The following is a 12,254-nucleotide window of genomic DNA, read 5'->3' on the forward strand; positions in this document are numbered from 1 at the left end:
GGAAGGGCCATGGAATATTTGACAAAATTGTGTGTGTACTTTACATTTCCAAATTAGAAAATCTGATAATTGCACAATCCAAGTTTCCAGCTAGCTGTTCTCTCTCCTTTCCTCTACCAACCCCACCCCCCCCCCCAAAAAAAAAAAAAAACCACCTCACCCTTCTCTTACCTCATTGTACTTTTTTTCGAAAATAGGCAAATTCTCACAGATTCTTGAATTTTAGCATCTGGGGTATCAAAATCTTTAACTTAACTTGGTGTTTTTGTTTTTTTTTTTCTAGCTCAAAATGGTACCTTTCTTTGGTTATTCTTGAAGGGATTGTAGTAAAGTAGCTAAGATTTCTTGATTCATCAGTTTGTTGGAGAAAAGTTATAGTTTTTGGTAGTTAATCAAGAACTCAAATTTGTGTTTGAATTTGCTTCAGAAATGGTTAAAGAAAGGTTATTTGGATAATTTTTTCTTAGTTGGGTTGCTTTTTTTAACCCATCAAGAAGGGTAAAAGTTGATTTAAGTTTGAGGAGATATACAAATGAGGGATTTTGCTGGTACACCTGGAACTTTGACTGGGCTATTTCTGAGGATGGCTCAGTGCTTCTTTGCTGCTGGTTCAATTGCTTCAATGGTTACCTCTAAAAACTTCTTCAATGTCACTGCTTTTTGGTATTTCCTTCCATTTCCTTTTCTCAATTCTGCATTTATTTTTTTGTGTAATTTATTTGTATTGATGAACTATTTCAACAAATGAATAATTTTGTTTAGTTCATTACTCCTATTTCTTTTGAGAAGTAGTCAGCTACCTTTACTCAAATTAGCAATTAGGTGAGTTGTTTGGATCCTTTATTTGGGGAGCCTTGGCGTAATGAGTTAAGTTGCTGCCATATAACCAGGAGGTCATGAATTCGAGACATGGAAACAACCTCTTGCAGAAATGCAGGGTAATGTTGCGTACAATACACCCTTGTGGTCTGGTACTTCCCGGACCTTGCGTATAGCGGAAGCTTAGTGCACCGGGCTGTCCTTTTTTATTTTTATTTGGACCCTTTATTTGGTGAGGAATGCATGTTTGAATCAGTATTATGAATGTAGAATCAACTAAGGCAATTCCCAGTTTCTTTTAAATCTTGATGCAGTTCTTGCCATTGTTTTGCTACTTTGGTAGGTGCGCAAATAGTGTTTACCTTGTTAATCTTTATGAAGTCCAGTGTAGCAGAAGGGAGTCTAGCACCTTTAAATATTTGTTGAGTTTCAAATGCTAGGCTCATAAAGGTCTAAAACTTTAGAAAGTTCAGTCTTCTTTCCTCAAGGACAATCAGCAATAGCTTCATATATCGATCAACTATGCCTCGATCCTAAAGTAGTTGGGGCTGCCTCTTGGGTCCTCTGTATTCTTTCCGCTCTATTCAAGGATTCTTACTTTATCCAAGCTTGGGACAGGCTATGCTTTGCAAATCTGATGTAAGCAAAATTAATAAAGAATAGAAATAAGAAGCATAATTGAAGCATTCATACAACTGTAACTTAACTAACATAATGCAAACTTTTCCCGAGTTGACAAAGAGACGATTTTATCTCGATAGATCTTTTCTTCAACCTTCTCGTCTGAATATTATTGTAAGAGTATTTTGGTCTACTCATGAAAGTCACCTCCTTGCGAGCAAGATATCTGAGCCACTATGTACTCATCAAAGCATTCATTCCATGTTTGAATGCTTGTAAGCTTGTGTGTAACGTCAATTTTTCCACAATATTTATTGTCAACTATCAATTTACATCCAAAAGTTATCTCAACTCTCAACCATCTTTTGTGCTCATCATTGTTGTTGCAACACCGAATATTTTTCTCTATTTACAGTTTGTGAACCTACAAAGAATTTCCCGGCCAACTGTTCAAATTGTCAACCCGGTTTCAACACTATCACTGCAACTTCTCAAGGATTTAGGTCGGTCTTAGTCTAAAAATTAACTCAATGATTCAGTACCTAAATCCAAACACTTTCTTACTCATAAGAAGAAAGTGATACTCAGAACTTTCAAGAATTTGTCCATTAGTTCCTTGAGCGTGATGCTAGTCTTGATTAACATAATAATGACTATTCAATTTCCTTATCCAGAATCCCAGAATATTAGAGAATAATTTGTTTGTCTCTCTTTTCTTGTGTGTTCAATTGAAAAAGAATGGCTAACTTTGGATAACAAGGCTTCTCCTCTCAGCATAGCTCCTTTACCATTTGGTTCAGCAAATATCTTCTTCTTCTTCTTTTTTTCTTTTTTTTTTAAATTTTCGGCGTGTTTGATCTTTAACAAGAAAAGTATATAAATAGCATTTCCTTGGACATGTTTGTCGCCAGAACTGCATTATCTGTTGAAGGAGCATTATAGAGAATGTAACTTAATGTATTAGGTTACTTCTAGAGATTCATAAGATTAAATGTTGTAACATTGTACCAATATCTAACACGTAAGGGCTATTGAACTTATAATTCTATTTGTTACGAAAGTTTGTTGTTTTGATCCTATAAGGGAGGTATAGCCTAGTGGAAAGGACCTTCCACTTCCAATCATAAGGTCAGGGTTTCAAGTCACATGGAGCAAACTGAGAAAAGTCAATGTTTGGTTCCTGATTAATGGGGTTTGGGTAGTTGGATTTTGCCATATCAAAAAAGTAAAAGTTTATTCTTTTGATCCAACTGACTACTAGCTATAGGCAGTGGCGGAGGCAGGATTTCTGCTAAGGGGGTGTGGCTAGTGAGAATTGAATTAGCAATCCCACAAAGAATTTGAATCTCCTTGACCACTGAGCTATGCTTTTGGGCTGTGTCAAGAGGATTCAAAATATAATATATAGAGACACAAAACGGATTTTGCCTTATATGTGTAATGTAATTTTCCGGGAAAGAGGTTTCGGATTTCCGCCCCCTAAATCCGCCCCTGGCTGTAGGTAGAACTTGGCCTTATCAATGGCCATTGATGCCCAAACTGTTACCGGTTGTTTTCTCTAATGCGAAACCCAGTCTAACAATGTAGGTGTGAGTATCAGCCTAAACAACTTTTTTGGTGTTGTGAAATAATTTAAATGCAAATTGTACAGTTATTGCTTGTGTACTAGACCTTAGAAACTCTTTTAACTTTGTCTCCAGTTTGGGTTTTCAACTTGTACTGGTGGAAGTATATCAAATACTCCTCGTAAAACTGGATAAAATAGAAATCACCGATATGTTAATATAGCTTTAAAATTTTGTGAAGGGATAAAAGCTTGTAAACTGACTTTTGACAACTTGGCTCTGCATTAGCTGTCAATATATTGGCTGATGTCAAGAACTAGGTTGGAAGTCGTCAATGGACTTAGACGTGTAAGGAACGATGAAAGCTCAAACTTAGACATGATGTGGAAGGCTTGACATGGATCATTCAATCTAGTCTTTAGCCGTTATTGCTCTTTAGCCAACATCTTCTACTGAAAACACTATGCAAAAAGACTGCCTACACCCCCTAGGGCCCTTCCCCGGACCCAGCGTAAACGGGGAATGCTTCGTGCACCGGGCTGCCCTTTTTACTATGCAAAAAGAGTGGAAACCATAGAAACAACCAAAAGTAGGAGAAAATAAATAAATGACCTTCATTAAGCACTAATAGTCATTTTATCACCTCGTGACTCATGTCTTCCAGCAAGCGGTCTCCCTTGATTTATGAAATAGTTAGTTTATCTCAATTAGTTATTGAACCTTACTTATTTCAGTCATATTGTGAGTTATACATGTTAAAGACACCAGTAACTTATGCATGGTCTTGCATTCTGTTCAAGTAAAAAATCTTAAATAGTACATGTTTTGATTGTTGATATATAAATATGTCCAATTGATTACTGTCATTTTTCCAGACTACTGCAAGAGCTGTGGAAACAGCCTCTTGCAGCCTCTTGCACAAATGCAAGGTAAGGCTGCGTACAATAGACCATTGTGGTCCGGCCCTTCCCCGGACCCCTCGCATAGCGGGAGCTCAGTGCACCAGACTGCCCTTTATGTGTTCATATGACAATAGACTACTGGAATTTGATGATTTTCATATGCATGTCATTATTGCAGCTACTTAATTGCTTCAATGGCTTTGCAAGTTATCTGGAGTATCGGACTTGCCTTTTTGGACGCCTATTTCTTGGCAAAGAAGAAGGCTTTCCACAATCATGTTTTACTGAGCCTCTTCGTAGTTGGAGATTGGGTTAGTATCTGCAGAGAATGACAGCACGCACTAAATATACAAGAAACATATGTTTTTACTAATTCTCTTAACGATCTCTTTGGAATGAATTTACTTGCAGTGTACAGCAATACTAACGCTCGCAGCAGCTGCTTCTTCAGCTGGCATAACAGTGTTGTACTTTCACGACTTGGGAAGTTGCAGTTTTGGCGAGGAATGCACCAAGTACCAGTTATCGGTTGCATTTTCCTTCCTCAGTTGGATAATGATTTCCATATCTTCTCTAATTATGTTCTGGATATGGGCTGCCGGTTAGACGATTCCAGTGTACTGATACATTTGTTCTCATGATCTTCATTACTGTCCAATTTTGAAGTGTGAATAGGAAAAAAAATAGGATTGAGAGTGTTCATTTGTATGCTTATACTCCAGAATATTATTTTTTGTCCTTTCCTCGTCGGTATAGAAGTAATTGTAATTGATCACTTGATGTTAATTGAGGAAGGCCTTTTTGTCCTGCTGACCTTAACTCAACAATGTTCATGGATCATGGTTATGTTATTTGGCTTTGTAACTATATGGTTAGTACGGATGTAGCTTTGGCTCGAATCCTGTATGTGTGTTAAAATTTATTTAATAAGTACAAATAATCAAATGACCGTGATAGAATTCTGAACTCGGGTTGGTTTAGAACAAGTTATACAAGAATTATAATATAAGGATTAGTTATGGAAGGATTAATAATGCAGGGGATGTAATGAAGAAATTGTTTTTATCGAATGTTTGATTCATTGTATTAAAAATTGGACATATTCTTGCCTCCAACTCCTATGAGAGTTAAGCAATGTAGTAAGTTGAAGGTACGCAATGAACCAAGGAATATGCCTGAAAAGAACATACTTTGTCTTTCCTATGCATATAATCCAACATATCATACAAAGTGACAACAATAATTGGTGAAGATTAGATTGATTTGTCCTTAGTGACAACAAGCTTCAATATATAGTAACTATGTGAAAGGTTGAGTGGAAAAGAAACCGATGTTTTATATGAAATTTAACAAACAGAATATCCTTGAAGATAAACAGATCTATCAGGATCAATTTGCGTGTACTTCGACTATTCTATCGGATATCTGCTATTTCATCAGTATAGATACTGAACAACTCTGCTCTGCTCACTATAGCTTAGGTAGATGAAAACGGTTTTTAAGTTTTGCCCACTTCATTTACCACTAGATCGCACCCTTCTGCGCTTTAAGTTTGCACTCAATTCTCTAACTATCAATAAATTGACTATCTTTTTCAAGTGACAGACATGAAACATTGTGCGCCTTGGTTAAGTGAGAGCAATGGATCTGATGCCTGAAAACCAGAATATTCGTAATATATTATAGTTTCAGGGTACTCTAGTTTTTATAAATTTCCGAAGGAATTTTTAGGATGCTCTAAAAACTTAAGGAAGCAGCAATAAAGCTCAACTAATTAACCTCATGATAGGAAGGTGTGGAGGACGAGAATTAGGGTAGAAGGTTAGCATATAGGTGTCTTCCCCATACCAGTAGTATGAGTAGTTAGCCTTGTATTGCTTGTTGCTACTACTTTCTTTTCATCTTTCCTTGAGCTTGGGGATCTATTGAAAACAGTCTCTCTATCATCAAAGTAGAGGTAAGGTCTGCATACACACTACCCTCAGACCTCACTTGTGCGTACTGGGTTTTTTGTTGTTGTTGTAGTAGCAGCTCAAATAACATATGAAAATATATATAGGAGGTGTATGATAATGCAAACATTGCAGCTGTATAAAAGGCCTTCCATTGTTATTCTGTGTATCTATATATCGATTCTTTTCTTAAATTTGTAGCGCATTAATAGTACACTTTAAATCCTTGTAATTTTCTAATCAACACTCTATTGATCATACCGGCTTAAATGGAGCAAAATGTTAAGTGATGATTCATATAACTGACCCCTAACTTATTCAGCGATTGCGGTATAGCTTTGTCTAACAACAAGCACTTGGTATCAGGGGCGTACCTAGCCTTCTAATATCGGGTTCAACTGAACCCATAATTTTTGACGCGGTGCATGAATTCATATATAAAAATCTACTAAAATTATAACAAATAGTATATATGAACCCGTAATTTTAAAAATACAATGAGTCAATGATAAAAACTAAGGTTGAACCCATAGAGTTTGAATTCTGGATCTGCCTCTGCTTGGTATCAAAACTCATTCCTCTTTATAAAGTATATAAACTGCTTAATGTTGGAGTTTAGTTTGTTGAAGGTATAGAGAAGCATAGGGATTGATGGCTATGGAGATATTCATAGGAACTTACAAGAGGTTTACATCCTTATGGTTTTGGCTCAGATTGCTTAGACTTCTTTTATACTTCATAAATGAAGCCTCCTTCAATCATGGAATAAATCCTCATGTCTACATCCCTATATTGTAGCTGGTTCTACCATTCTACCCTTTGCCTATTTTCTTGAAAGGTAAAGATAATTGTTTCACTTCTTCATCAATGTAAGAAATGCAGGTATCCTTAGCTTTAGAAGGGACTAGGGAGGCAAGGCGACACCGGTGTCGGGAGTGGAAGAGAACTAGCATGAAATGCAGCAACCATTTTCTAATGCTTCTGTTGCTTTCTGCAGAAAGACAAGGCCAAAGATAACTATAGCTTTGGTGTTGCGGATATTTGTACTCTCTCTACTGGGTAAGCTCAGTTAAACATATAAAAATTTCATATGCTGTTAGATGAGGAATATTATAACAGCCTATCCTTCATTACAGAGAAAGTTTGACACTAAACATGTACTTTGTGAGCTTGAACTACATCTCTCCAACTCTTCTTGCCTCAATGGTCAACACTATTGCTACCCTAACATTTGTACTAGCAGTCATTCTAAGGTAATAGAGTCAAACCTCTCTATAACAGCCTCGTTTGTTCCGATATCTTTTGGCTGCTATAGTGAAGTGCTATTATAGAGGACATATATTTCAACATAACATAATAATCGGTTCCGAAAAAAACTTGGCTTTTATAGTGAATGACTGTTATATAGGGATGTTATTATAGAGAGATCTCACTGTACATGAAGATTCCATGCACGCTACATGAAACATATAAACAAGAGATAGCTGAAATCACAGTTTAGTGTAGGTTGGAAGATGCTAACATTCGAGATATTCCGGGAATAGCAAAAATTCTTGGAACAATGGTTTCCTTGGTTGGGGTTATGACCATGAAAATATACAAAGGACCTGTTGTGAAAAACTTAGGGCTTACTCTCATCTACATCGACAGAGGGAACGGTGTTGTCCACTCGAACTGGTTGAAAGGCTCGATTCTCACTGCTGCTAGCTGCATTACATGGTCAATATGGTACATCATGCAGGTAACCATCATGAACTTCTATTCTCAACAAAAATAAATTTATGAACGTAAAACTTGCATGAATTATGGAGATTCTTCAAGTAAGCTACGTAGGAACTAACTACTGTTTCTGAGGAAAGATCTCCTCCTAACACTCACAAGCTTACACCTGGAATTTACAGGCTTACACTTTGAGAGGATATCCAGCACAACTGTCACTGACTACATGGATGAGTTTTATCGGTGCAACACAATCAGGTTTCTACACAGTAATTGTACTACACAAACAAACAGCTTGGACCATGGGCTTCAACATTGATTTCTGGTCTACCATGTACGGGTAAGAAGGGTCCAATAGTTTCTCTCTAAAACAATTCAGCACTTGCACATTTTGATTAGAATCTGTGTAGCTGAAATAGGAAATAGTGGTCTCTGGTTTAGTAGTCTACATGCAACTCTGGTGCACTGAGCAAAAGGGACCTATTTTCGCAATGGTGTTCAACCCACTCTCAACCATACTAGTTGCAGTTCTAGCATATTTCGTCCTTGGTGAAAAGCTCTATACAGGCAGGTAAGCGACCTTTCCATCTTATCCTTCAAACTTATGTATATATACTATATATTGTCTCCCCTTGGCTTCTTTGTAGATTTACTTCTTTATATTTTGATACCCGGTAGTGAAAATTCTGGCTCCGCCACTGGTCTCTGCCCTTCATATGGTGAGAAACAACATGACTTCCATACCTAATCTCACGTATGCTCACCTCCAAAGTATGGAAGACATGATTTTCTTTTTCATTCCTTAGTTTGGGAAGTTCAATTAGTTATGCAAGACGTGGCAAATTAAAATAGCAGCCCAGTTCATTCATACTTCTGCCAAGTCTTATAAGAATCCAAAAATTAAAAAGCTCATAATCAATTGTATCACATAGTTCAGATAAACTAAAATTACAATGTCTACTTATTGCAAGAGACAAACAAAAATGTAGGAGCCAAAAGGGCAAAAGTCAAGTAGCAGATGTAAATCAAATCCAATTCCACCTAGATAAATTATCTGCCATACATGCACCTCCCTCCAAATTAAATATCGAGAAAATAGGGAGGAAAACAAATGGAGACAGAGATGACTAAGAGAGTAAAATAAATTGACATGTTACCAATATTTACATCTGCTACTTGACTTTTGCCCTTTTGGCTCCTACATTTTTGTTTGTCTCTTGCAATAAGTAGACATTGTAATTTTAGTTTATCTGAACTATGTGATACAATTGATTATGAGCTTTTTAATTTGGGAAAACTGCCATCTTATTAACTGCCGGCTGATATGCTGCTGGATGGGGTGGAATAAAACTTGCTGGAGTAGCCGTAGCTTTCAACTCTTGCTCCATCCTCTCTTTGTCTGCCTTCAGTGCGAGTTTCTCTTCACGAAGTTCGTTCTTTTCTGCCTATCCATAAAAAAAATTTGGCTGTGAGATTGTACACTAGACATCAAAGGCAAAACACAGTAAATTTTACAAGTTACTTTAGCCTTTCAACCTTCCCAGTACTATTAACAAAGGGAATATCATATCTAACCTTCAATGTTTTGATCTCTTCCATAAGCTTTTGGTTTATCTCTTTGTATTCCTCAGATTCAGTCTTCAGTTCGTTTAGAACACGAATGGCATCACCAAGTATGGCCATTTTGTCTGTTTTTACAGGTCTCCCAGGTTCCAGAACAGAACATAGCTCTGAAAACCTGCATGAAGTTGAACAAGATTCAAATAAATGGATTTAGAACACCTAATTGTCACTTGAAGGACATAATAACTAATAGTAAACTTGTTTTAAGTGAATATGACACTTCTCTTTCTAAGTGTGCCTGTCATCCTTCTCTATTTATGATGTATATCCTTCTCAAATTATAATGGCCTCTTTTTGATACACTCGACTATTCTCAGAAGAACTTATACCAATGGGTGCTCCAAGTAAGACTAACCAAACCAGTAAGAGAACAAGGCATCTATAAAATTGCAACGAGCTACATCCATGCTTTATCTACAATATCGGTGTTACTGTGTATGGTTGAAAATAACAGAAAACAAATGAATGCAGAGAGAGAAATAAGAGTTCATATGAGCATGATGATACCTTTCATTCAATTTTTCCCTTCTTAATCTCTCACGGCAGGCTTTGTTCCCTTGTTTGCTGCAAGACTCATTCCGGCCTCTGTTTAAAAATACAACAAAAGAAGACTCAGTAAAAGAATTGCGAACAGATATCACTTTAGTTTCCATAACCTGATTAACTCAAGGGCAAAGCTAGAAGACAATTGATGGCTAGAGCAAGTTCATCTCGAATGTAGATGAAGAATTTCTGTCAACTAATACTAAATTATCACATTATGATTTTAAAGACATAAGCATACTAGTTAACTTGGTATTTATTCCCTTAATATTATCTTGGCAACGCTAGTCATCCCCATGAAATAACCCAAGCATATGCATAACTTTGCTACCTTTTAAGAAAAACAAAGATATAGTTAGAAGTATCTATATTTATAAATACCTCTTCCGAGGGCATTCTGTTTCTATACACTCCTCCTGAAATGTAGCACTGCTGAGAGGTGCCTCGAGTTCTGCAACAGCTCTGCAACCAAAGGATCAATGAGATACGGACAAGCTTATAAACTAGATTCATGGATGGCCTATGTTATCAGTCTGAACACGACAAATTGACGCAAGGGAAAAATCATCAACCCCAATGGAGCGGGGAAACACGAAAGACAATATTGTTCGGATGGAGATTTCCCTTTCACTTCGTCGAATTACCCAATTAGTAAAATTCTCGAAGAGACCATTTTTCTTCAATTTCCTTTTAGCTATAGCTGCTAGAGAAAAAGTGCGTAGACAAAACTAAATAAGAAAAGTTTGTAGAAAAATGATCATAATCCTTTCCCACCTTTATTAATTGTTTCTTCTTTCTTATGTAACAAATGGAGGTACTGACTTAAAAACTACTCAAATCTGAACTTGTCAGATTTCAGGATCTCTTATACAATTTCCCTATTATGGTAAAACCTCTCCTGACATTAAGTAAAAGAGATCTAATGTCGTGCCAGATATCATTCCACGAGTGAAGTGAAATTAGGTGAAGGAACACTGAACAATGATAAGACAATAAGTTAACGAAAAGGAAATTCAGGAAGTCAAAATATCAGCTCTTATCTAACAGGAAAAAAGACTTAAGAAGCACAATGAGATGATTATAAGATGATTGAAAGTTTTCTCGCAACAAGATACATGTGAACAATAAACTTGCATATTTTTTGAGTATATAGTTGCATTAATTATCTACCCATGAATCAAGATTAAACAGAAAGCTTCCTAAATATGATCGTGCAATTTCACAGGGAAAAAAAGAAGAAGAGGAAAGCATAACTTCATGCAGTAATCTAGTAATTTTACTTATACTCTGAAGCATTGTAGACAACCTTACTTCTAACGAATAAAAATAATTCATTTTTCATTTCTCTCCCTATTTCCTTATTCTAACATAGAACACAAAAAGTCCATCAAATCATATTTAACAAATACTCAGGATAATTCAACCAAAAAATCGGAAAGGAAAGCAACTGTAGCAGAACGACGGAGAAAAGTGGGCTTGTTGGTTACATCTAAATGAGCATTACATCAAGCATATGAAAATATAAGAAATAAAACCCTAAACAAACCAACAAGCTGGCATTTCGAGAATCGAGATAATTTCAATGAAAGATAACTGTAACTAGATCAACAAGATTAATTAACTAGCATGATAGGTGATTTTGAATAAGAATAAGGAAAATCTCATTTTTCCTATAGATTCTGATTATTCCTCTCAAAGAATATAATCAAGATTAAGCTGTATTAAGTGATAAATGAACATATAAAAATTAAAACAAAAAACAAGCCCCACCAAAATCAAGCTATATTAAGAGAAATTGAATGAGCATATCATAAAATCCTACAAAAAGATTAAACTTTTACAAGCTAAACTTGAAACTGTATTTAAAAAAAATGCCACACAAGATTAAGAAGCAGTAAGATTACCATTACATTGAACAAACATAGAAGAAAAGCATATTAAAAGATTAAATTGCATTTAGAAAAGGAGTATAAATATAAAAAAAAACTATATTAAGAGCTAAATTGCATGAGTATATAATAAAAGCCTATGAAAAGGTTAAATTTTTACAGATAAATTGAAAGAGTATATAATAAAAGCCAGATGAAAAAAATCAAATTTTTACAAGCTAAACTTGAACATTAATCTGTATAATAAAACCTCCACAAGATTAAGCAGCACTAACAGATTACATTGAACAATCATAGAATTAAAAGCATATAAGAAGATTACATTTTTACAAGCTAATAAATTAAATTAAAGCAGTAATTAAAAAGAGTAAAAATAAAAATTACCTCTGGTTCTGGTTCTGGATTTGATCATTCCAAAAGAAATCTGAAGGTGCTTCATCTATAAAACTGTTTATATCAATTAAGTCCCAACTGTTATCTCGAAATGAATCTAATTGATCCATTTCGAAAAATCAAGACAATAAAAAGGAAAAATTAAAAATCAAATGAAAAATTAAACCATAAAAGTTATGAATTCTTTTTTGGGGGAAAGGTTTTCAACGATAGAGATGACAGAAGAAG

The 12,254-nt window shown here is 35.5% G+C and overlaps 3 protein-coding genes across 4 annotated transcripts; 2 read left to right on the forward strand and 1 right to left on the reverse strand.

Annotated features, from left to right (window-relative positions):
- Window positions 1-131: 131 nt before the first annotated feature.
- Window positions 132-4,726, forward strand: LOC107785123 (CASP-like protein 5B3). Its single transcript, XM_016606349.2, has 3 exons — window positions 132-663; window positions 4,086-4,218; window positions 4,319-4,726. The coding sequence occupies exons 1-3, from the start codon at window positions 533-535 to the stop codon at window positions 4,511-4,513; spliced, it is 459 nt and encodes a 152-aa protein (XP_016461835.1). The 5' UTR covers window positions 132-532; the 3' UTR covers window positions 4,514-4,726.
- Window positions 4,727-6,735: 2,009 nt separating this feature from the next.
- LOC107785122 (WAT1-related protein At4g08290-like) lies at window positions 6,736-7,922 on the forward strand. The gene is made up of 5 exons (XM_075229980.1): window positions 6,736-6,741; window positions 6,857-6,918; window positions 6,996-7,112; window positions 7,366-7,600; window positions 7,761-7,922. The coding sequence occupies exons 1-5, from the start codon at window positions 6,736-6,738 to the stop codon at window positions 7,920-7,922; spliced, it is 582 nt and encodes a 193-aa protein (XP_075086081.1).
- Window positions 7,923-8,562: 640 nt separating this feature from the next.
- LOC107785125 (transcription factor bHLH104) lies at window positions 8,563-12,254 on the reverse strand. Of its 2 annotated transcripts, none has more exons than XM_016606350.2 (5): window positions 12,018-12,253; window positions 10,126-10,206; window positions 9,709-9,786; window positions 9,154-9,316; window positions 8,563-9,023 (listed from the first exon to the last, which is right to left on the reverse strand). In XM_016606350.2, exons 1-5 carry the CDS (start codon window positions 12,134-12,136, stop codon window positions 8,862-8,864), a joined length of 603 nt encoding a protein of 200 aa, XP_016461836.2. In that variant the 5' UTR covers window positions 12,137-12,253; the 3' UTR covers window positions 8,563-8,861. The 2 variants fall into 2 exon arrangements, with proteins under 2 accessions (XP_016461836.2, XP_075085458.1); XM_075229357.1 differs by having other exon boundaries at window positions 8,869-9,019; window positions 12,018-12,254.

Source organism: Nicotiana tabacum, chromosome 14 (genome assembly GCF_000715075.1).
Source record: "Nicotiana tabacum cultivar K326 chromosome 14, ASM71507v2, whole genome shotgun sequence".
Classification (NCBI taxonomy): Eukaryota; Viridiplantae; Streptophyta; class Magnoliopsida; order Solanales; family Solanaceae; genus Nicotiana; species Nicotiana tabacum.